The 26,366-nt window shown below is 44.7% G+C and overlaps 1 protein-coding gene across 4 annotated transcripts in view; it reads left to right on the top strand.

Moving 5' to 3' along the window:
* Nucleotides 1–26,366, top strand: part of zbbx (zinc finger, B-box domain containing) — a 154,923-nt gene that overhangs the window by 21,506 nt on the left and 107,051 nt on the right. For all 4 annotated transcript variants that reach the window (XR_010975964.1, XM_068042183.1, XM_068042184.1 and 1 more), the window contains 3 exons: nucleotides 15,187–15,382; nucleotides 20,568–20,688; nucleotides 22,252–22,361. Coding sequence is in view for 3 of the 4 variants with exons in the window: in XM_068042183.1 (XP_067898284.1) it covers nucleotides 15,187–15,382; nucleotides 20,568–20,688; nucleotides 22,252–22,361 (427 nt within the window). In the remaining variant the exon portion in view is untranslated. The remainder of the gene's footprint in view (nucleotides 1–15,186; nucleotides 15,383–20,567; nucleotides 20,689–22,251; nucleotides 22,362–26,366) is intronic.

Here is a 26,366-nt window from a genome sequence, read left to right as displayed (position 1 = left end):
AGCAGGAGCAATTAGCCTCCAGAAATTTCAATGTTTGACAATTTATTTGATTTATTTTCCAGCATTTAAGAACTTACATGAGCATTGCTGAAGTTTCATTTAAGAAGGGACTTTTGTACAATCCTCTTGAAAATATCTGTGACATTTGGGAAATGATGATCTTCCTTTATTTTTAAAATTCTTTCACCTAGTAGCAGCAGTTGATCTTTTACTATGAGAAAAGTTTTAATCCATTTTCTATGAGTAGAGTATTTGAACCCAATCTTCTTAACTGTAGTCTAATTTCAGTTGGAGTTGTAGGCAGCACATTTATAAACTCTAGTTATTGTAGGGAGACCTGTTGATGTTTTACTTAGAATTGGTACATTCATGTTAACTTTAAACACTTTTTTAATACTGTATAATTCTTTTTTTTAAAGATAAAAATAAAACTTTAGGCTGTCAATAGAACAACCAGACCCAGCCTTCACAAAAGCTACCTCAAAGGTCACTCTTTCTCTCTTCCCCCATCCCCCCATAGTCACAGAACTATTATATACCCTCCAAAACTACCAGATCTGACATCCCCAAACGTTTCCTTAGCAGTCACACTTCTTTTCCACATCCAAACCCAGTTCGCATCACTGTATCCTATCTAACTCACCGCCACTTCTCCTCTCCCACTCTCTTCCCCCGTCCTGGCTTCTCCTCTTTAACTTTGTTTCTCTTCTCCACCCCCCAACAGCACAGTGCCCCCTATGGTTTGATGGCATTCACTTCCTTCTCTATTCTAAAGTAGTGTGAATTGAATGCTTGTCCTTCCAACAATTTGTATTTCTAGCATGTTTATTGTAGTAAAATGTCCCAAAGTACTTCACAGCAGCATTGTCACTTAGAAATTAACACCAAGCCACATAGAGATATTCAGACAGGTGACCAAAAGGTTGGCCAAAGAGGTAAGTTTTAAAGAGTGATTTAAAGGAGGAGAGTGAGTGACAGAGAGAATTCCAGAGCTTTAATCCTAGGCAACTGAACATATAACCACCAATTCCTAATGAATGCCAGAGCTGCAGAGCAGACTCTGGGAGCAAATATGTTTCCACCAGCAGAGACAAAGACTGTGCTTTCCTAAAACCTCAAAGTAGATTTTTTCCCAACTCCCTCCTTCAGCTTTTTCCCTCCCTTCCCCAGAGTGCCACTTCTGGCTTCTCTCTTTTAGCCCTCTACAGCACCACTCCTGGCTTCAAATTCCCTCCACGTAAGTGTGCTCCTAGCTTTTCCCTTCTTCCCACCCATTAAATCACTGCTACTGACTTCTCTCCCAATCTCATAAGAATTTCTGCTCGCACTGTGCAGTGGCATCATTAACCAAGCAGGAGGAATTGGGAGTTTGGGCGAAGGGCGTAGTCTATGCTGTTTTGCCAGCCATGCATGCAGTTCTATCAATACACTAATTGTCTGCATCAAATACATATGGTTGGTAAGTATTTGTTTAAAGTCTTAAGTATTTGATATAGCAGGAATTGATTTACCCCTCCACCCCAAAGTCAGCTGGAGAATAGAAGATCTCAGTGTGATTTCAAAAGACATCTGTGAAGACAGCTTGCATAATTTTTCAAAAAAACTTCAAAGATTTTGAATCAAATTTGCTGATATTAAAATATTGTTTGAATCTGAACATGTTTGAAGAATAAGTTGCTCATGACTCAAAATTGTTGCTGACATTCGAATGACTTTGTTGATTAAAATCTAGGTGTGAATCATGCTGGAATGTAAATTGAGTCTTGTGCTCTGCATGATTGACACGAATGATGGGTGCAGCATAATATCTAAAAACCTGTTCACCATGTATGTAGGTTTTGTTGGACTCGTCCATGAAATTCTTTTAATAATTGTTGATAATACAACAGCAACTTGTATTTGTCTTGCACTTTTTACATAATAAACTGTCACAAGGTGCTTCACAGGAACATTATAAAGCAAAATTTGAAACCGAGCCACATCAGGAGATATTAGGGTAGATGACCAAAAGTTTGGTCAAAGAGGTAGGTTTTAAGGTGCATCTTAAAGGAGGAAAGAGAGGTAGAGAAACAGAAATTCCAGAGTTTAAGGCACAGCCACCAATGGTGGAGTGATTAAAATTGGGATTATTCAAGCAGCCAGAATTAGAGGAGCGCAGATACCTTGGAGGGTTGTGAGACTGGAGGAGATTACAGAGATAGGGAGGGGTGAGGCTATGGGTGCATTTGAAATCCACGATGAGAGTTTTAAAAGCAAACTGTTGCTTAACTGGGATGTAATGTAGGTCAGCAAGCACAGTGGTGATGGGTGAATGGAACTTGGTGTGAGTTGAGATAAGGGCAGCAGAGTTTTGGATGACCTTGAGTTTACAGAGCATCAGAAGATTTACATCTAATTTTCTCTCTTCGGTATTCTTACCTATCTATCGCCTACTATGACTTCTCTTCCTGCTCCCACACCGTTACCTCTGGTGTCCTCTAAGGATCCATATTTGTTCCTCTCCGATTTGGAGAGGATGAACATGGATGGCCGGCCAAGAGTGCATTGAAATTGTCAAGTCTAGAGATAACAAAGGCTTTGGATAAGGGTTTCAACAGTAGATGAACTGAGGCAGGGACGAAGTTTGGTGATGTTACGGAGTTGGAAGTAGGCAATCTTAGTGATGGTGCGATTATGTGGTCAGAAGCTCATCTTGGTCAAATATAATATTAAGATTGCGAACAGTCTGGTTCAACTTCAGACAGGGAGAGGAATGGAGTGATGGTTGGTAATGGAGTTTGTGGTGGGGACCAAAGACAATAGCTTCAATCTTCCCAGTATTTATTTGGAGGAAATTTCTGCTGATACAGTACTGGATGTCTGACAATTTCGAGTCAGGGGAGAAGTCAAGGGAGGTCGTGGTGAGGTAGAGTTGAGTGTCACCAGCATACATGTGGAAACAGACATTATTTTTTCAGATATGTCGTCGAGAGGCAGTATGTGGATGAGAAATAGGAGAGGAACAAATATGGATCCTTAGGGGACACCAGAGGTAACGGTGTGGGAGCAGGAAGAGAAGCCATAGTAGGTGATAGAAAGGTAAGAATACTGGAGAGAGAAAATTAGATGTAAATCTTCTGATGCCCTGCAAGTGGTGCAGCAGTATGCATGGGTCAGAAAGTCAGACTTTCAACTTCTCGCACTACTGTTCTACTGTTATTGTTTCCCTGCCCAAAAGTAGGCTTCAGTATAGGACAGCCTGACCCTTGTTTTAATATTTAAATAATACTGTGGTATTACTCGTCCCTTTGTGTGTGATCTAGTGTTAAAAGTCACGGGAATACAAGTCATAATCAAATTAAATGTGGGATTTTATTATAACAGAACTGGAACATATATACAAATAGTAACTGCAGGATCTAGACCTGAACACGTCTTACTAGGGCGGGCTCCATTCACAACTAACTGGTCACGTGTGAGTCAACATCACTTCCTCTGATGATGTTCACTTGCAGTCCTTAAGGTGTTGCGCCCTCAAGGTCATCCCACAACAAATACTGCTAAATCCTTTGCCATATTTTTCAACTTCTGGCACATCTATTTGGTCTACTTTTGGACCTTCTGTCAAAGCTGGCCGTCTGATCTTGTCTCAGTAGCAATTTCAGGATGAATTATTTTGCCTGAGCATTTTTGTATAGCTGTATTGCACATCATGCACATTTTATGAAGTCTGTATTTTGTTTTGAAGGGGGCAGTTTAAGCTTTGCCACCAGCTGCAGGCAGGCAACCTCCAGGAATGCATTGGCACTATTTGTAGCCATGAGGTGGTCGTCGAGGCTCAGGGCCTCAAACTGGCCTCGGTCGCCCTTCTGCCGTCACAGCTGGGAGCCGGGAAAGAAGTTCCACCACAAGCTGGATGGTGACCACAAGCGCAGCAACAGCCTGGAGGACGCCGACATCAAGGAGGCCGTGCAGGTTGTGGGCTAGCCTGCTTGCCAGGGTTGCGACCCCCGCCCGATGCCCACCCCCTTCCCCCCCGCGCCCCCTTTCCTCCCCCCTGCACCCGCTTTCCCAAAGCCTTTGCCCTCGTCAGCAGACGTGGTCTCTTCAGACGACTAGCAAAGATCGGATGTCCACCAAAGCTACTAAGTATCATCACCTCATTACATGACAATATGAAAGGCACAATTCAGCGTAGCAGTGCCTTATCAGACCCCTTTCCTATCCTGAGTGGCGTGAAACTGAGCTGTGTTCTCGCACCTTCACTGTTTGGGATCTTCTTCTCACTGCTGCTCTCACATGCGTTCAAGTCTTCAGAAGAAGGTATTTTCCTCCACACAAGTTCAGATGGCAGGTTGTTCAACCTTGCCCGTCTTAGAGCGAAGACCAAAATATGGAAAGTCCTCATCAGGGAACTCCTCTTTGCTCACTATGCTGCATTAACATCCCACACAGAAGAGCGTCTGCAGAGACTCATCGACAGGATTGTGGCTGCCTGCACGAATTTGGCCTGACCATCAGCCTCAAGAAAACGAACATCATGGGACAGGACATCAGAAATGCTCCATCCGTCAATATCGCCGATCACGCTCTGGAAGTGGTTCAAGAGGTCACCTACCTAGGCTCAACTGTCACCAATAACCTGTCTCATGATACAGAAATCAACAAGCGCATAGGAAAGGCGTCCGCTGTTATGTCCAAACTGACCAAGAGGGTGTGGGAAAATGGCGCACTGACACGGAACACAAAAGCCTGAGTGTTTCAAGCCTGTGTCCTCAGTACCTTGCTCTATGGCAGCGAGGCCTGGACAACGTATGTCAGCCAAGAGCGATGTCTCAACTCATTCCATCTTCGCTGCCTCCGGAGAATCCTTGGCATCAGGTGGCAGGACCATATCTCCAACGCAGAAGTCCTCAAGGTGGCCAACATCCCCAGCATATACACCCTACTGAGCCAGCGGTGCTTGAGATGGCTTGGCCATGTGAGCCACATGGACGATGGCAGGATCCCCAAGGACGCATTGAACAGCGAGTTCGTCACTAGTTTCAGACCCACTGGCCGTCCATGTCTCCGCTTTAAAGACGTCTGCAATCGCGACGTGAAATCCTGTGACATTGACCAAGTCGTGGGAGTCAGTTGCCACCGATCGCCAGTGCTGGCGGACAGCCATTAAAGCGGGGCTAAAGAATGGTGAGTCGAAGAGACTTGGCAGTTGGCAGGAAAAAAGTGCAAGGAGAGCTGTGTAACAGCCCCGATAACCAATTTTATCTGCTGTGCCTGTGGATGAGCCTGTCACTCTAGAATTGGCCTTTATAGCCACTCCAGGCGCTGCTCCACAAACCACTGACCACCTCTTGGCGCTTACCCATTGTCTCTTGAGACAAGGAGCCAAAGAAAGAAGGTAATAGTGGCCATAATCTTTTTATGTCATGAGTCCTTCCAGGCAATCGCAGGAATCATCAGCTAGTCAGCTTTATACAGATGTTTAAAGTTAAGTGACAGGTGCCATGTTTTCTCTTGGCAACGCCTTCATAACTTTCCAAATGGAAAGGTTCCAGCAGCTTGAGAGGGCACAGAACTTCTGACTTACAAGGTTTGCTGTAGTGCAGGGTGTCTTTGGAACCGATCTGGTCAGTACTCCTTGACCTTCCTGCTTTCTTGCCACCATTGCAGGCTTCACTTTTTTTTAATTCATTCATGGGATGTGGGCATTGCTGGCTAGGCTAGCATTTATTGCCCATCCCTAATTGCTCTTGAGAAGGTGATGGTGAGCTGCCTTCTTGAACCGCTGCAGTCCATGTGAGGTAGGTATACCCACAGTGCTGTTAGGAAGGGAGTTCCAGGATTTTGACCCAACGACAATGAAGGAACGGCGATTATAGTTCCAAGTCAGGATGGTGTGTGAATTGGACGGGAACTTGCAGGTGGTGGTGTTTCCATGCATTTACTGCCCTTGTCCTTCTAGTTGGTAGAGGTCGCGGGTTTGGAAGGTGCTGTCCAAGGAGCCTTGTTGTGTTGCTGCTGTGCATCTTGTAGATGGTACACACGGCTGCCACTGTGCGTTGGTGATGGAGCGAATGAATGTTTGTGGGTGGGGCGCCAATCAAGCGGGCTGCTTTGTCCTGGATGTGTCAAGCTTCTTGAGTGTTAGAGCTGCATCCATCCAGGCAAGTGGAGAGTATTCCATCACACTCCTGACTTGTGCCTTGTAGATGGTGGACAGGCTTTGGGGAGTCAGGAGATGAGTGACTGGCTGCAGGATTCCTAGCCTCTGACCTGCTCTTGTATCCACGGTATATATATGGCTACTCCAGTTCAGTTTCTGGTCAATGGTAGCCCCTAGGATGTTGATAGTGGGGGATTCAGCGATGGTAATGCCATTGAATGTCAAGGGGAGATGGTTAGATTCTCTCTTGTTGGAGATGGTCATTGTCTGGCACTTGTGTGGCGCGAATGTTACTTGCCACTTATCAGCCCAAGCCTGGATATTGTGCAAGCCGTGCTGCATTTCTACACGGACTGCTTCAGTATCTAAGGAGTCGCGAATGGTGCTGAACGTTGTGCAATCATCAGCGAACATCCCCACTTCTGAGCTTATGATTAAAAGAAGGTCATTGATGAAGCAGCTGAAGATGGTTGGGTCTCGGACACTAACCTGAAGATCTCCTGCAGTGTTGTCCTGGTGCTCAGATGATTGACCTCCAACAACTACAACCATCTTCCTTTGCTTGAGGTATGACTCCAACCAGCAGAGAGTTTTCCCCCTGATTCCCATTGACTCCAGTTTTGCTAGGGCTCCTTGATGCCATACTCGGTCAAATGCTGCCTTGATGTCAAGGGCAGTCACTCTCACCTCACCTCTTGAGTTCAGCTCTTTTGTCCATGTTTGAACCAAGGCTGTAATGAGATCAGGAGCTGAGTGACCCGAGCGGAACCCAAACTGAGCGTAACTGAGCAGGTTTTTTCTAAGCAACTGCTGCTTGATGGCACTGTTGATGACACCTTCCATCACTTTACTGATGATTGAGAGTAGACTGATGGGGCGGTCATTGGCCAGGTTGGACTTGTCCTGCTTTTTGTGTACAGGCCATCTTCTGCTTTGGCCTCCTTATCTCAAGAGACAATAGGTAAGCGCCTAGAGGTGGTCAGTGGTGTGTGGAGCAGCGCCTGGAGTGGCTATAAAGGCCAATTCTAGAGTGACAGGCTCTTCCACAGGTGCTGCAGAAAAATGTGTTTGTCGGGGCTGTTACACAGTTGGCTCTCCCCTTGCGCATTTGTCTTTTTTCCTGCCAACTGCGAAGTCTCTTCGACTCGCCACACTTTAGCCCCGCCTTAATGATTGCCCGCCAGCTCTGGCGAATGCTGGCAACTGACTCCCACGACTTGTGATCAATGTCACAGGACTTCATGTCGCGTTTGCAGACGTCTTTAAAGCGGAGACATGGATGGCTGGTGGGTCTGATACCAGTGGTGAGCTCGCTGTACAATGTGTCTTTGGGGATCCTGCCATCTTCCATGCGGCTCACATGGCCAAGCCATCTCAAGCTGCTGACTCAGTAGTGTGTATAAGCTGGGGATGTTGGCCACCTCGAGGACTTCTGTGTTGGAGATACAGTCCTGCCACCTGATGCCAAGTATTCTCCGGAGGCAGCGAAGATGGAATGAATTGAGACGTCGCTCTTGGCAGACATACGTTGTCCAGGCCTCGCTGCCATAGAGCAAGGTACTGAGGACATAGGCTTGATACACTCGGACTTTTGTGTTCCATGTCAGTGCGCCATTTTCCCACACTCTCTTGGCCAGTCTGGACATAGCAGTGGAAGCCTTTCCCATGCGCTTGTTGATTTCTGCATCTAGAGACAGGTTACTGGTGATAGTTGAGCCAAGGTAGGTGAACCCTTGAACCACTTCCAGAGCGTGGTCGCCAATATTGATGGATGGAGCATTTCTGATGTCCTGCCCCATGATGTTTGTTTTCTTGAGGCTGATGGTTAGGCCAAATTCATTGCAGGCAGCCGCAAACCTGTCGATGAGACTCTGCAGGCACTCTTCAGCGTGAGATGTTAAAGCAGCATCGTCAGCAAAGAGGAGTTCCCTGATGAGGACTTTCCGTACTTTGGACTTCACTCTTAGACGGGCAAGGTTGAACAACCTGCCCCCTGATCTTGTGTGGAGGAAAATTCCTTCTTCAGAAAACTTGAACACATACCTGGGCAATTTTCCACATTGTCGGGTAGATGCCAGTGTTGTAGCTGTACTGGAATAGCTTGGCAAGAGGCGTGGCAAGTTCTGGAGCACAGGTCTTCAATATTATTTCCGGAATATTGTCACGGCACATAGCCTTTGCAGTATCCAGTGCTCTTAGTTATTTCTTGAGATCACGCGGAATGAATCGAATTTTTTTTTTTTTTTAGAGATACAGCACTGAAACAGGCCCTTCGGCCCACTGAGTCTGTGCCGACCATTAACCACCCATTTATATTAATCCTACACTAATCCCATATTCCTAGCACATCCTCATCTGTCCCTATATTCCCCTACCACCTACCTATACTAGGGGCAATTTATAATGACCAATTTACCTATCAACCTGCAAGTCTTTTGGCTGTGGGAGGAAACCGGAGCACCCGGAGGAAACCCACGCAGACACAGGGAGAACTTGCAAACTCCACACAGGCAGTACCCAGAATTGAACCCGGGTTGCTGGAGCTGTGAGGCTGCAGTGCTACCCACTGCGCCACTGTGCCGCCCTATTGACAGAAGTCTGGCATCTGTGATGCTGGGGACTTCAGGAGGAGGCCGAGATGGATCATCAACTCGGCACTTCTGACTGAAGATTGTTGCAAATGCTCTGCCTTATCTTTTGCATGAATGTGCTGGGCTCCCCCATCATTGAGGATGGGGATATTTGTGGAGCCACCTCCTCCAGTTAGTTGTTTAATTGTCCACCACCATTCACGGCTGGATGTGGCAGGATTGCAGAGCGTAGGTCTGATCTGTTGGTTACGGGATTGCGTAGCTCTGTCTATTGCATGCTGCTGTCGCAGTTTGACACGCCATTGGTCCTCTGTTGTAGCTTCACCAGGCTGAGACCTCATTTTGAGGTATGCCTGGTGCTGCTCCTGGAATACCCTCCTGCACTCTTCATTGAACCAGGGTTGGTCTCCTGGCATGATTATAATGGTAGAGTGGGGGGATATGCCGGGCCATGAGGTTACAGATTGTGGTTGAGTACAATTCTGCTGCTGCTGATGGCCCACAGCGCCTCGTGGATGCCCAGCTTTGCATTGCTAGATCTGTTCGAAATCTATTCCATTTAGCACGGTGATAGTGCCACACAACACGATGGATGGTATCCTCAATGTGAAGGCGGGACTTTGTCTCCACAATGACTGTGCGGTGGTCACTCCTACCAGTACTGTCATGGACAGGTGCATCTGCGGCAGGCAGATTGATGAGGAAGAGGTCAAGTATGATTTTCCCTCTTGTTGGTTCCCTCACCTCCTGCCACATACCCAGTCGAGCAGCTATGTCCTTTAGGACTCGCCAACTCAGTCAGCAGTAGTGCTACTGAGCCACTCTTGGTGATGGACATTGAAGTCCCCCACCCAGAGTACATTCTGCACCCTTGCCACCCTCAGTGCTTCCTCCAAGTGGTGTTCAACATGGAGGAATACTGACTCATCAGCTGAGGGAGGGCGGTAGGTGGTAATCAGCAGGAGGATTCCTTGCCCATGTTTGACCTGATGCCATGAGACTTCATGAGGTCCCTCTTAGATAAACTTACAGCTTCCCTTGGTGCCTCTCTTGCATCCTTGAAAGGGCTCACCGAAGCACTCGGCGCTGGCTCATTTTGAGCAACAACCTCAATTGCTCCATTGCAGTCACTTCCTAGCTTACTGTCCAGTGTGCCCGTTGGGGGCTATTCTGGCCAATCTTCTTCCTGTGTTACTCACCCCTCTATTCGTTGGCCCTATGGACTGCCAGCGGATCAGTTTTTACCACTCTACGCATCTCCCTGCAAAATGTCTGTTCATGTGTGAAGAAGGCCCTTGCCCTGTACAAACTTATCGTGGATGATTGCATCGATATCATGGCCTTAATGGAAACCTGACTGAAGGATGATGACCCCTTTCCTCTTAATGGAGCGTCACTGTCTGGTTACATCTTTGAGTACTTGCCGTGCTGAGACCATTGCGGTGGCCTTGTGGCGCTTATCACCAGATCACACCTTGGTCTGACACCCTACTCCTTTTCTCCTCCTTTGAGCTTCTGACCTTGTTCCACCCCTCTCACCTCTCTTTCAAAATCATCGTCCTCTATCACCCTCCCAAGTATGATAAATTTTCTCACTGAGATATCTTCACTGCTTTCCTTCAGCTTCTGCACTGAATGACTTCTCATCATCAGTAATTTCAGCCTCCATCTTAACTCATCATGTTCCCACTCCTCTGAGTGCACTGCCCATCATCTTCCCTAAATCTCTCCCTCCATGTAAATTCCCCAATCTATATTCACGCCCACCCCCTTGAGCTTGCCATTTCACGTGGTGTTGCTAGTCCCATCGCATCAGTTACAGATGAGGCCGTCTCTGATCACTTCCTTGTATCGTTCTTCACCCACATCTCCCTTCCATACCCCAGCCTTACCTCATTCTGTTTCCATTCCTGGAAAAAAGTATCTCCAAATTTACTTGCCACTGTTTACCACAACATTGCTGCAGCTACTGATTTGCTCAACTGGAACATAACATCCATCTTGACACCCTGGTCCTGAATAAAACCATTACTCTCTCTCACCCTTGCTGTTCCCTGGTACAACCCTCATCTCTGCTTCCTCAAGCCCAAGGGACACAGACGTGAGAGGATCTGGTGATCAACTGGTTTAACCATTCACCGTCAGATCCGGCTGGACCACAAAAATTCTATAGGGTCCTGCTTTTGTCTGCTAAAACAGCTCCCTATACCAGGATCATCTTTACTGCAAAATGTCTTCTTAACCCCCTCTCCCCTGTCCCCTGCACCCTCATCTCCAATAATAAGTGCAAGGAGCTCACGACTTCTGTGCCACAAAGATTGAGATCATCCAATCAGCTGCCTCTGCTACATCTCTCCTTTCACTAGCCCACCTGGCCAGACTTATTCTAATGCTCCCTCCTGCCCTGGCCATGAACTTGCATCTTTCTGCAGTTTGTCTCCTATCTCCTCTCATGCTCTTTCTGAGCTCATCTTGGTCATGAGACCCACCTCTGCGTTATCACCTCCCAAATTCATTCCCATCATTCCCAGCAGTTTTGTTTGAATTCCTCCAGTCAGGATTCCACCCTGCCACAGTATCAAAACATCTATCAAAGTCACAAATGACATTCTATGGGCTGAATTTTAATCATGCGCGCGGTCCGTCCTCGGCAACGTGCTTTCGACTCGGCGGCCCTCCGACACGGAAGGGCCGCCGAGGAGCCCCTGCAATATTTTGTGCGGGGCTCATTTAAATAGTGGGGGCGGAGTGGCCGTCCCTGATGACGTGTAGGGGGCGGCTTCCGCATCCCCGGCAATGGCATCCAACGCCACTGCACAAGCGTCGGTGCCATTTTTAAAGGGCTTTAAGCCCTGAGAAGTCATTTTACATTTTAAAGGTGCAGTATTAAGGAATTTTTATTCACACATAATATAGATATGGAGGCCTTTCCCCAACCTCCCCTCCCCCCCCCCCCCCCCCCCCCACAATGGTCATTTCAGTGCCTGAAATGACTAACACATGCCATTTTCCCCACCTGAACTTTACCCCCTAAACCTATAACTTTTGCAGAGTTCAGACAGTGTGCGAAGGTCAATGGAGGCCTTAAAATCGGTGTGAGATGGCAGGTAAGTTAATTTGAATATCATCTTCTTCTTCTTTGGCCTCCTTGTCTTGAGAGACAAAGGGTAAGCGCTTGGAGGTGGTCAGTGGTTTGTGGAGCAGTGCCTGGAGTGGCTATAAAGGCCAATTCTAGAGTGCCAGACTCTTCCACAGGTGCTGCAGATAAAATTGGTTGTCAGGGCTGTTACACAGTTGGCTCTCCCCTTGCGCTTCTGTCTTTTTTCCTGCCAACAGCTAAGTTACTTCGACTTGCCATTCTTTAGCCCCGCCTTTATGGCTGCCCGCCAGCTCTGGTGAGCACTGGCAACTGACTCCCACGACATATGATCAATGTCACAGGACTTCATGTCACGTTTGCAGACGTCTTTAAAGCGGAGACATGGACGGCCGGTGGGTCTGATACCAGTGATGAGCTCGCTGTACAAGGTGTACCTGGGGATCCTGCCATCTTCCACGCGGCTTACATGGCCAAGCCATCTCAAGCGCTGCTGACTCAGTAGGGTGTATATGCTGGGGATGTTGGCTGCCTTGAGGACTTCTGCGTTGGAGATATATTTGAATATAATTAATGTGAATTTACATATGGAAATGAAGAGCCCATGCCAGGTGGCGGGGGGCTGCACCGAGGTCCCCCCACCACGGTAATATGTGGCAGGCCCTTCCCAATGTTGCAGATCGAGGCGGGCCTCTCCCCACAGAAATTCAGCCCAATATGTCTGAAACCTTTGACAGCATTGACCACATCCTCCTCCTCCAATTCTTCTCCAACTTTGTGAGACTGCTGTCACCTGGTTCCATTCTTATCTATCTAATCATAACCAAATTATCACTTTATTTTTTTTAATTTCGAGATACAGCACTGAAACAGGCCCTTCGGTCCACTGAGTCTGTGCCAACCAAGAACCATCCATTTATACTAACCCTACAGTAATCCCATATTCCCTACCACCTACCTACACTCGGGGCAATTTACAATGGCCAATTTACCTATCACCTGCAAGTCTTTGGTGGTGGGATGAAACCGGAGCACCTGGCGAAAACCCACACGGTCACAGGGAGAACTTGCAAACTCCGCACAGGCAGTACCCAGAATTGAACCCGGGTCCCTGGAGCTGTGAGGCTGTGGTGCTAACCACTGCACCACTGTGCCGCCCACTTCCAATGGTTTCTCTTCCTGCTCCCACACCATTATCTCTCGCATCCCCCTGGGATCTATCCTTGGCCCCCTCCTGTTTCTCCTCTACTTGCTGCCCCTTAGCGACATCATCTGAAAGCACAGCATTTAATTTTCACACGTATGCTGATGATACCCAGCTCTACCTCAGCACCACCTCTCTTGACTCCTCCAGTGTTGCTAAATTATCAGACTGCTTATTCAACATCCAGTACTGGTTGAGCAGAAATTTCCTCCAGTTAAATATTGGGAAGGCTGAAGCCATTGTTTTTGGTCCACGCTGCAAACTCTGTTCCCTAGCAACTGACTCCAGCCCTCTCCCTGGCAACATTCTGAGATTAAACCAGTCTGTTCACAACCTTGGTGTCACACTTGACCCCAAGATGAGCTTCCGACCACATATTCTCACCAACACTAAGGCCACCTATTTCCACCTCCATAATATCATCTGTCTTCGCCCCTGTCTCAGTTAATCCGCTGCTGAAACCTTCATTCATGCCTTTGTTACCTCTAAATTTTACTATTCTAATGCACTCCTGGCTGGTCTCCCACATTCTACCCTCCATAAACTTGAGGTCATCCAAAACTCTGCCCGTGCCTTAACTACACCAAGTCCTGTTCTCCTATCACCCCTGTGCTCACTGACCTACATTGGCTTTGGGTCACACAGCATCTTGATTTTAAAATTCTCATCCTTGTTTTCAAATCCCTCCATGACCTTTCTCTTCCCTATCTCTGTAATCTCCTCGAGCTCCACAACCTTCCAAGGTATCTGCACTCATCTAATCTGGCCTCTTCAGCATTCCCGATTTTAATCGCTCCACCATTGGCGGCTGCAACTTTAGTTGCCTAGGCCCTAAATTCTGGAATACCCTCCCGAGACCTCTCTGGCTCTTTACCTCCTTTCCTCCTATAAGGCACTCCTTAAACCTACCTCTTTGAACAAGCTTTTGGTCATCTGACCTAATATCTCCTTATGTGGCTTGGTGTTATATTTTGTTTTATAATGCTTATCTGAAGCGCCTTGGGACATTTTATTTTTTATAAACATGTTGTTGTACGTGGCCATGAGTGTTCCACTTGAGAATTGCATTGTTTTACTTAACTGGAGAGGGCTCTACACCATAAATTTGCTGGTAATTTTGTAACTAGTTAGCACAGAAGTATGATTTAATTCTATTTCATGGAGATACTTGTGATCAAGAGTTGATTTCATATATAATTCTCCACATTACTGGTCATTTCTTGGAGTGTGGATATTATTCTTGTATTCTGCTGCAGTCCACGGCACTGAGTCTTGGCTCGTGACTCCAGTCCAGAACCCTCATATATCAGTAGACAGTACACTGCAGACCATGCCACCACCAGAGTTGCTGTTGAGCAGACTGCAGGCATGCTGAAGCAATACTTCTGAGTAATCTAACCAATTAGAGGAGTACTGTTTAACAGACCAGCCAGAATGAGCAAGAACATTGCCAGATGCAACATACTTCACAATTTAGAAATCAGAAGAGATGAGGGGGAATGGCATTAGGTGAATTGCTGATTCAGAGAGCTGGTGCAGACATGATGGGCCAAATGGCCTCCTTCTGCGCTGTAACGATTCTGTGATGTAAATGTGCAGATGGTCCAGAAGTTTGAAGTCCCCAAGAAGAAAAGAGGCCTACTTGGAGGGAGTTGATGTGTATGCAGGCAGAGTAGAGAGAAACTCACTGATTGCTAAGTACTATCAATAAAGTACACCTTACTATTGTAATCTTCGTGAAAATGATGCACATTCCATCCATTTGACCTGAATTGTCCAAATTCTGCCACATCAATGTAACTTGGAAGATTTTAACAACCCTACATAAAGAATACAGATGTGCAAACAGGAAGCCAAATGGATGGATTTGTTGGGAGCTTTTCACATGCTTCTAAATGCTGTAAGCTTCCCCTTGGTGGACCTTGTCCAACTACTTCATTCTCATCCTCTACACTTAACTTCTACTGTTAGCATAGCTGTAGTCTGTCAAAGGTTTACTGTAATGTCTTTCTAATCTGTAATCTTTTCTAAATTGTGAAAGTTTACTGTAGCAATGCATGGTCTGTTGCATAAATAAATGAAAGCAGCTTTTATGTTGGAGATAAATATCGAAACATGGTAACATTTTATAATTTCCTGTATGCTCTAGGTTCTTAACATGGAACGAGAGGATGGTGAATCAGCTGTATGTGTGCAAAACAGCAGTGCGGAAGATTTGAACAGTAGTTCGTTATTAAATGGCAACTTTGATGAGGAACAGTCATCAAAGTCTTTCCAAGAAGCATTAAAAGAGTGGAGAGAGAGAAACTCTAGTGAAGCACAATGGTCACCCGAAAGGTTTTCAGGTAGAAATGATCGTGGCGCTTCTATTTTGAATACTTGAAAACAATTTAAGGAAAAAAACACCTTAAAATGTGATTTAGCAGCTTAAATAAAAAATTATTTTGTATAAATCATTAAAAAGTGAAAACATTGATAAATTTGAACAATGTCATGATACTAATCTGAAGCATGGAAATGAAAACAGCATTTTAAATGAAATTGGGAGCTGTGGTAAACCATTGCCAAAAGATCTGTATTGATGCTCCATAAATTGCAGCTAATACCCTTCTCAGTCTCTGTGTTGTCTTTCTACAGTCTCTTCAGTTCTTTCATATACTATCACATTTTCTCTCTAACATACAGTCCATCATTTCACTCTCCAGTCCTTTCCCACAAATTTTCCAGTAGATCTGGGATAAATGGGGCTGGAAATATGCTGCACGATCTAGTTCACCACACTCCCATCTCAAATGTAGATACATATGCTTTTTGCCATTTGCCTGGTTCAGGGGACCAGCACCGCTTGGGCCTTGCACAAGTGTTCAAATGTAGGTGGAGAGGGCCTTGCAGTATCAATTGTAGATCTTTCTAAGAAGCGCCGTCCCCATAACCCAGAAGCAACAGGACAAATTTTGTGAAATAAAAATGTTGATTTTCTTTTTCTGGCATGACTCTCTGGCAAAAACTGAGAGCCTGCCTCTGCCACACAAGTGACCTCAGGGCCTCAAAGTCAGTAGAAGCAAGCATTGCCTCACCAGAGATGCTCCCTGTTATAAAGCATGGAACGTAGAGAACAAAAACAATATAAAAGATAATTAAAAGATTGTGGACACTAAATAATCTTTATTATGGTTTATTACTCCCCGATTTATATTTTACTCAGTAAAGGTAAGAGCAGTTCAATACTCCAAAAAAGTTTATTTTTCACAGTATTATAAATAATATGGACTCCATTCTTATTCTCTCTGCCTCAAGCCTCCAGGTTTCCTGTACATAATTGCCTGTGTGCTGCTTCTCTTCTATGCTTATAGCAGTAACAGAACAGGTGCTAAGTCAAATGTCAGATCCTTAGGGTAAATTATCTCTCTATTTTTCCCTTAAGAAAGTCGAACCTGGGAAATGGGTTAGTTCAGGAGCAGTGGCAGTATCTTGATGAGACTGTCCATAACTATAGGCAGTTAAGCTGTACAAACACGGCTATAAGCTGTGTTTTCCCGCAAGGCTACAGCTTTACTTTTGGGGCATATACTACTGCAGCCTGTTGATTTGAAATAGATCATCTGCCTCTCCTTGTTTATGAACTGTACTAAATATGGTTTTCATGGGAATTTCTGTGTTTTACTTCACTGATGATCATAGCAAGTCAGTGAATGTTGATTTTTTTTGGCAGGTAATTAATTATAAAACAAGCTGCCCTTTGCAGCAGGAACTGTGGACAGACCAATACATTTATTACATGTAAAAGGCCATAGTAAAGCTATTCAATACTTCTGGTTCTTGAATGTAAGCATTTTATGTAAGGCTATATACTTTGTAAATTTAAATGTAAATTTGGCGAGCGCCAAATTTAAAAAACAGAACTATAGAGGTTCTTGTAAATTATTGAGTCAGTGATACATAAAAGAAGATTTTTAGGTATTGACTTTAGTTATTTATTTTATTTAGAGATATAGCACTGAAACAGGCCCTTCGAGTCTGTGCCGACCAACAAGCACCCATTTATACTAACCCTACAGTAATCCCATATTCCCTACCACCTACCTACACTAGGGGCAATTGACAACAGCCATTTTACCTATCACCTGCAAGTCTTTGGCTGGGGAGGAAACCGGAGCACCTGGCGAAAACCCACACGGTCACAGGGAGAGCTTACAAACTCCGCACAGGCAGCACCCAGAATCAAACCCAGGTCCTTGGAGCTGTGAGGCTGTGGTGCTAACCACTGCGCCACTGTGCCGCCCAACTTATAGATGTCAGTATAACGACAGTAGAAATTGTAGCAAGATGGAAGCTTCTTTTACATTGATATATTTGTTGATATTTTAAAATGCCTTATCCAGAACCTGGCATTAATCATTCTCTAAAAGACCAATAATTTGAAATAATCCATATCACAGAAGCATGCTTTCGTCCTTGAAGTGACAGATGTTATCGTGAAATGCCCAGGAGCAGGGATTATGGAAATGTTACATGATTAAAGCTGCACAGTACTTCTCTGAGCTGCAGGTGGTATTTGGAAGCTGTCAGTTGTCTTAGACATTGATGCTGTTGTCTGAGCTGTATAAAAGTAGGAAAAATTTTGTTTCTTGCCCCTTATTTAAATTTAGCAGCATTCGCTATCAGAAGTTAAAATGGTACAAATTTGTCTGACCTCTACAATAATTTAAGCTGACAGTAGATTTTGAATGTCATAGAATCATAGAATGATACAAAACAGAAGGAGGCCATTCAGCCCGTTGTGCCTGTGCCAGCTCTTTGACCGAGTTATTCAATTATTCCCACTCCCCAATAATGATGATGAAAATAGCAAGAATTTGGAATTGTATGCAGTGTTGTCTTCAAATTTTATGAGATCGCCAAAGAACAAATATCATGACTGAGAATTAGCTTGAGCAGAGCATCTCACAGCATGCCCTGTTAGTTAGATTTCCTCCTGTACCCTTCGGCTCAAAAATGTTTTGTGCTGGAAGTGTGAGCTGATAATGGTGTGGTGATGGCAACAAGGCACCTGGGACCTTGGTGAACGACAGGACCATCAGGATATCTCCTTAATGCAATTTAACGATTGAGAACGAAACAGGAAGGACCAAGAAGGAAAATGAATTAGAGTTAAATCAGGTACAAAAAGAAATAAAGGGAAAGAATGATTGACAAAAAAAGAACCAAAAAGGAAAAGTAAGAAATAAAATCTGGCATTTGTAAAATTTCCAACAACAATTCACAATCTGATGAATTGAGACAGCAAATCTATAAATGATCGCTTTCTGGGTAAGAGAGATTGATTGGCAGTGATTAATAATTATCACATTACGAGGGTACTTCTGCAGTTAATTACTAGACTTGACTTTCTGTGGCCTGTTTAATGGATAATTCATGTGCAAATGCAGAAGCTTCATGAAAATCTCTGAGAGGTTAATGGTGCGATGAAGCTAATGGCAAAGCAGCGCAAATCGATCAGCAACTTGTGCCGATTCACAATTCCCTGTATGCTTCTTCCTTCAGAATCAATGTAATTCAATATCACTTTGGATTAATTTATTTGTTTAGGTCATTTGATCCTAATCACCACATTAAAATAAGAAATCAGAGTAAAGTCATCAATATAAACTCTACCTACTATGAAAGATAGTTTATTGAAATGTACTTAATAAAAAAAAACTAAACTGGGTTCAGGTGCTGTTGATAAGTTGTTGAAATTGCAGTGTTGTGAACTGAGGCTCGAGTGAAATTGGGCCTCCAGACGTTATTTGCATTGAATCGGTGTCACAGATGCCAATCAAGTGTCCCTATGCAGCTCACTAGTCGGGATCTGACTCCTGTTCCCTTATCTCAGCTAAGTAACCTTTATTCACATGTGAATCTTGATATAAAGTTTCAGCAGGCTAAATGATTGCAGAGCAATTTGCACCGGAACTCAATCTTGCCTCATCCACTATTGCTTAATGCGAATGTGGTGCCATTATTCAAGAAGGGTATTAGGGATAAACCAGGTAATTACAGGCCGGTGAGTCTAACATCAGTGGTAGGGAAACTATTGGAAAAAATTCTGAGGGCCAGGATTAATCTCCACTTGGAGAGGCAGGGATTAATCAAGGATAGTCAGCATGGCTTTGTCTCGGGGAGATCATGTCTCACAAATTTGATTGAATTTTTCGAGGAGATAACTAGGTGTGTAGATGAGGGTAAAGCAGTTGATATAGTCTACATGGACTTCAGAAAGATTTTGATAAGGTCCTGCATGGGAGACTGGTCAGAAAGTAAGAGCCCATGTGATCGAGGGCAGATTGGATCCAAAATTGGCTTAGTGGTAGGAAGCAGAGGGTGATGGTCAAGGGTTGCTTTTGCGATTGGAAGCCTGTGACCAGTGGTGTACCACAGGGATCGGTGCTGGGACCCTTGCAGTTTGTAATGTACATTAATGAATTTAATCCTGAGAAGTGTGAGGTGGTGCATTTTGGGAGGACTAACAAGGCAAGGGAATATACAATGGGTGGCAGGACCTTAGGAAGTGTAGAGGGTCAGAGGGACCTTGGTGTACTTGTCCATAGATCACTGAAGGCAGCAGAACAGGTAGATAAGGTGGTTAGGAAGGTATATGGGATACCTGTCTTTATCAGCCGAGGCAAAGAATATAAGAGCAGGGAGGTTATGATGGAGCTGTATAAAATGCTAGTTTGGCCACAGCTGGAGTACTGTGTACAGTTCTGGTCACCACACTATAGGAAGGATGTGATTGCACTGGAGAGGGTGCAGAGGAGATTCACCAGGATGTTGCCTGGGCTGGAGCATTTCAGCTATGAAGAGAGACTGGATAGGCTGGGGTTGTTTTCCTTTAAGCAGAGAAGGCTGAGGGGGGGACCTGATTGAGGCATACAAAATTATGAGGGGCATAGATAGGGTAGATAGGAAGAAACTTTTTCCCTTAGCCAAGGTGTCAATAACCAGGGGGCATAGATTTGCGGTAAGGGGCAGGAGATTTGGAGGGGATATGAGGAAAAAATTTGCACCCAGAGAGTGGTTAGAATCTGGAACACACTGCCTGAAGAGGTGGTAGAGGCAGGAACTCTCACAACATTTAAGAAGTATTTGGATGAGCACTTGAAACGCCATAGCATGCAAGGCTCCAGGCCAAGTGCTAGAAAATGGGATTAGAATAGATAGGTGCTTGATGGTTGGCATGGAAACAATGGGTCAAAAGGCCTGTGTTGTGCTGTATAACTCTATGACTCTAATAGCAATCAGAGTGGGGATTCTAGCTGATTTTAGTTCTTCTTTGATTAAGAGATACTGAGGTCTCCTGATGCTTCTACCAAATTAGTTGCAATCATATCACACTCCACAAATGGACTGAATGCTGGATCCTTCATGGTCTTTACTGCTCAGTTACTTGCTGAACAACCTCACTGAGCCATTGGGACAGATCATTTTGTGTTTTAGACATAAGCTTTTCCATAAGCCTAATGACTACTTTGCACATAATCCTGACAGTTTCCACAGGGACATCACATGCCCAAGACAACCTGCAAAGTTCAAAAGAACCATTTGAAATTCAATTTAAAGAACACAACATAAGCTATTTGGAGAAGCTGCTGCTCAAAAAGTACAGAAGGTAACTTCAGTTTGTTCATGATTTTTTGGATGTTTTTCACTTTCCTACCATTGGAAACAACATTAGGGAGAAAGGTAGATACCTAATCAGTAAATTTATCAGGTATTACGTAAAGTAGGAAAGATATGGATATCCCAGCCAATAGTAAGTTTCTTGGGGTCAGGTGATCCAGAGCAGCTCTTGTTCCTTGTTGATGACTGCCGCAGTGTGTTGCCTCTTAAGTGAAAATGACACCTTTAAACAGAACAGAAATTATTTGACAATTAATTCATCACAGTGATTTTACTCAGCAAATATTGGATTAAGTTGAAATTGTAACAAAATGGTAACAATTTTTGAAGTTAATTTTAAATATCTTTGTTTTAAATTGAATTATCTGCTTTTAATACAGTCCACAATGACTTCAAAAATGACAGATGTATTTTCCTCTGCTCCTGTCTGCTTCCATAGATTACAGCTAGTATTGTTTATTGAGCAGAAAGTCAAATTGCATTCACATCTTATAATTAAAACAGATAATGTTCAGGTTAAAATAATAACTTACCATCAAAATGTAAGTAAACAATTGGAACTGAAAAGTATTTTAAATACAATGCAGGGAATGCAATTTCACTTTAAGCGATACATTGCTGATTTAAATAGGCTCATGAGGTTCACCTGAAATTGTGCACATCATGGGCTGGATTTAGTCGTGCCAGCGAGACTCCTAGTGATGAGCTGAAAAGGCAAGGGGAATTCTGCCTAGGCCTTTCGGAGCCCCCCAGCCCCGGCGTGATTCTACAGTGCTCAGGCACTTAAGTGCCCGGTGCTGGGATCCCCGTCGCTTTAAAGATGGGGATCCTACCTCCAAGAACTGCCGGCCAATCAGAGGGCCAGCAGCTCAGTAGTATAGGTAGCACCACCAGGAGCGGTGGCCACTACCAGTACTGCAAGAGGCCTGGGAGCAGGCCCAGCACTGGAGACCCAGATAGAAGGTAAATGAGATGGTGTCGCTGGGGCCAGTTTGGCAGGCCCCTTGATGGGGTGGGCGATGAGTGATGGGGGTGGTGTGGGTGTGGTGGTGCGGTGCAGGAGCCTACGTGGGCCACAGATTACCCACGGGGGAGGCACCCCCCCCTCCCCACAAGTCTGCAGAGAGGTCACTTCGTTTCACTGGCCTAATTCCAGCGGTGGTGGGAAGAGGCCCTAAAATACTTAAGGGCCTGAATTGGCCTTTGGCGGGAAGGCCGTCTTTGGCCTTTCTTGCCCATGACTTAATCGCGGTGCGATCGGAAGGTGACGGACCCTCGGCTCCCACCTCCCGTCCCAAATAAAAGGGGCCCCTCACCTCCTAACCCATCTCCGGGAGGCCTATTAAATCCAGCCACATGTGTGTGGGCTACTTGCTGTCCGATCAAGTGGGCAGCCCAGTAAACATATTTAAATGAGGACCTCATGCTCATGATATCTTGGGGTTTTCCTACTCACCCTAAACACCCGATTTGCACCATGAATTTAAATACTTGTGTGGTAGGTTTTTACATTTTTTAATGTAATTTAAATAAATATTTTTTGTTCTTTTAGGTCTCCAGTAGAATCTTTTCAAGCTTCCTATACAGATGACCTAAGGTCCTTTTCCCCTTCATCTTGTAAAGAAGAGGATGACCAAAAAGATGAAGCACTCCTTCTAACAGGTTAGTTTTGTCAATGTGCTTCACAACTGAGGATACTCTAACTCTTCAGATGGTATACAATTTGTACAAAATCTGTGTCATGTGCACAAGAAGTGCATTGATACAAAAATTATGGACAAAATCTGAAGCGTTATAAAAACTGACTTAGTCTTTTTTTAAAATGAACCTTTCTTTTAAAAAGTGGACAATGTGCTCAAAAATGGCCACTGAAGAAAAATGACTTGGCCTTGGTATATTCAAACAGTCTAACAGGGACAAAGGAAAATCTTCAAAGCCAAGAGGTGTCAATTGCACCCATCCTACACCCAATCGTAAATATTCCAGAATTGAATGGGTTCCTCTGAAACAATAAAATGTGTGAAGTAGCCATGTCCTGGGCCATTGTGCGATCATCATGGGGGAGAGGCCAAAGCGTATCCTACCCGGAGGTAAGATGCAACACAGCTTTACCTGAAAAAAGCATTCCAGAGCGAGAGAAAGAAAGATGCCTAGAAAGCAGCATCCCGGAAGCTTGTTTCCAGCAACCCAGAAGGCACGTGCCCTGCTGTGGAATTCTACATCTATATACTTTATACAGCAGTGAACTCAAAGTGATCCACTGTCTTCAACTGAATTTTCAACCAAGAGAGGAATCTACAAACACCTCAAGACTGCAACAACGAGAACTTGACTTCTAAGAGAATTCAACAGGTTTACCATGACTTCCCCTGAAACCTAACCCCACTTATAATCACTTACCCCTTTTCCACTCTCTATCTGTCTCGTGTGTGTGTGTGTGTATGCACGTGCAAGCGAATGCATGAGTGGATGCGGTTGCGACAAGGTCAGGTAAGGCGTATTGATCAATAAACAATTGATTTTCTGTTTTCAACCTACAAGAAAACCTGTTGCTGTGTTTTTATTTGTCAAATAAAACACAAAGGGGTTAATCCCTATTAACAAAACACACTGGCTGTGGTCAGGTGGGAGTTGAGCAGTGGTAACCACCCAAACCTCACCACATGGCTGTGACACCTGAATTTCAAATTGTGTTTACCTATGATTGTCCTTAATTCCTTGTGCAACATAGAGCCTATAGTCCTTTACTCAATTATTTTGGGGATTGTATAGTCTTAATATACTTCTGTACTTTATGATAACATCTTTACTCTTAGTAGTGTTTTTGGTTGTGTCATGTAGACCCCACCCTGCCAAGAATGAGGCATATTAATTTTGTCATATGCACATTGATTTTAAACTGTTGCTGGTGTGGAGAAATTACATGTTTGAAGATCACCAGATACAGGGCAGGAAGGACATTTGCATACTAAGAGACACTGCTTGTGGAGACAGAGGACTATTCCCTGCTCCAATTAACCCAAATGGATTTTGATCACCAGACATTGAAGGTGTAAGGAAGTGCATTCCAGAGACTGCTAAGGTAATACACTCCACAAACCTTGTAGGCGAGACTGTTCCAAATAAGGAGCTAGTCATATGACTAACCTGCTGGACAACCTGGGGTTTTTTGAATTGTGCCACAGAGCAAGGAACAAAAGGCAGTGTGCAACTGAAGCTGGAACAAGAAAGCCTCTCTCTCTCTCTCTCTCTCTCACTTTCTCCCAAGCCACCGGACCCGCGGAAGACATGTAAACCTCAAGAGAGAAAAGACTCTACATCGGAACAAGTTGAAGCGTGAACTAGGCCCCAATGAATTGCAAGACTTACTGGCAACCAAAAACTCCTCATTGAACTTAAAGGACTGTAACTACCAGATATTACCTCAAATTTTCCCCTTTATTCCTTCTACTTTTTCTGTCTCTATCTGTGCATGTGTTTATCGCATATGCATGCTTGCGTGGTTGCATCGCATATTCGTAGTCGTTAACCAGATTAGAGTTTAAGATTAATAAACTTCTACCTTTCTTGTTTAAATTTAAGGAAATCTGTTTGATTTCTTTGCCTTACAATTGGAGCAGTGAACAAGGATCCACTAAGGGGAGCTAAAAACAAGGTCTTTTAAAATCAAACCCTGTTACGGTTAAACCAGGCAAAGGCTGAGAGGGAACCCCTAGACCCCTTCTCACCTGGTCATACCAGAAATTTGGGGGCTAGCGTCCTGGATTTGACCCACAGCCAACCGAGGAAATTGGAAGTGGGAAGCCAAATTGATCCCAAACAAAAGAGAAAAGATTTCAATACAGGTTTTCTTGTGGTTGTGTGTGCTAGAATACTAACATGTCTGCGACTGAAGCTAGTAGCTCCGCAAGCCAGAATGAAGTAACTTGGGATAAGTTAAAAGCATTGTCTATGGAGGAGTTGAGGAAAATGGCTGAGCAGTATGGCATCACTGTACATGGCAGGGCTAGGAAGTTTGAACTCCTAAGGCTAGTGGTCAACCATTTTTCCCTTGAATATGAATAAGCAGAAACAGGGTTAGAAGTAGACTCCAACAGGGTATTGCCAGCAAAGATACAATTGGAACAGAGGAAACTTGAATTTGAGGAAAGAGTAAAAGAGAGATAGGAGAGAAAGAAAGAGCCTTCCAGAGGAACATGAAGACAAAGAGAGGGAGGAGAGAGAAAGAGAAAGAACCTTCCAGAAAGAAAGCGAAGAGAGAGCGCTGAAGCGGCTTGAGTTAACTAGGGGGCGACAGAGTAACTCCAGTGAAAGCATGGCCAATATGGAGGAGCGTAATTCAGAGCTGGGTACAGAATTGCTAAAACTCTCCCAACTGATCCCAAAATACAATGAGGGAGACGTGGAAGCATTTTTTGTGACCTTTGAAAAACTGGCAAGGCAGTTAAAGTGGCCAGCTGAGGCTTGGACTCTGCTGTTACAGAGCAAATTAATCAGAAAAGCCCATATGGTTTACTCCATGTTGCCAGATGAGAGTTCATTAAATTGTGAACTGACAAAAATTGCTATACTCGGGGCATATGAGTTAGGACCCAAAGCCTAGCGCCAAAAGTTTAGAACCCTCAAGAAGCAAGCTAATCAAACTTACTTGGAGTTTCAGAGAAATAAGCAGCTGGCTTTTGACCAGTGGCTGAGGGCTCTTAAAATACTGCTGAGCTATGAAAATTTCAGATAAGTGATTTTGCTGGAGGAATTTAAAAACTCTGTCTCACTCTCCATAAAATATATGTAGAAGAGTAGAAGGCTCATATAGCCTGGCAGCCAGCAGTTGTGGCCGATGAGTTTGCGCTCATTTATAAGTCAGTTTCCCAGGGATAAACCTTTCCTAATCAAATCCGAAAAGGATGAAGGATGGGAAGCTGATAGAAGCTCAAGCAGTCCTGGGAGGGAAGGAAAAGCAGGAGACACAGGGGGCCCTCCTCCAGCCAAAAGGGAAGGTGCTATAAGTAGGAATGAGACCCGGAAATCTGTGTGCTTTCATTGTAGTAAGGCAGGGCATTTAAGAGCTGACTGCTGGAAACTAAAGGGAAAACCTGTAGGGTTAATCAGGTCACACCCGCTCAGTGAAGACAGGAACCTGATGGAAAGCACAGTAGAACAAGCTGTGGCTTTAACTGCAGTAAGAGTGAGACCCAGGAAGCTTACAGCTGCAAGTGCAGGAAAATGTATTCGAATTCCTGAAGGTTGTCAGGGTTTTGTGTCTGAAGGGAGAGTAACCCCGTACCCCTCGAGTGGGGCAAGCAAGTCAATAGTAATCCTCAGGGACACAGGCCACTAGCTCCCTTTTACTGGGAAAAGGCTTGACCTTTCCTCAGAGAGTGCAGTGAACACCAGAATGGTGATGAACGCTATTGGAAGGCAGCCTATGTCTGTACCTTTACACTGGGTGCACTTGGAATGCGACCTAGTTGCGGGACCGGTGACTGTAGTGATTGTCCCTAGTTTGTCTGTGGACGGGGTTGACCTGCTTCTAGGTAATGATCTGGCGGTGAAGGTGGTAGCCCCTCCATTAGTGAAAGAGAGACCGCAGGGGATCAGAGAGACAGGGCAGTGGCAGGAGACAGTCCCGTGCAGTTTCCCTGAATGTGTAATGAATGAGGCCATGAT

Source organism: Heterodontus francisci, chromosome 11 (genome assembly GCF_036365525.1).
Source record: "Heterodontus francisci isolate sHetFra1 chromosome 11, sHetFra1.hap1, whole genome shotgun sequence".
Taxonomy (NCBI): Eukaryota; Metazoa; Chordata; class Chondrichthyes; order Heterodontiformes; family Heterodontidae; genus Heterodontus; species Heterodontus francisci.
The sequence above is the reverse complement of the archived record's forward strand: the minus strand, read 5'-3'. Positions and strand labels throughout refer to the sequence as shown.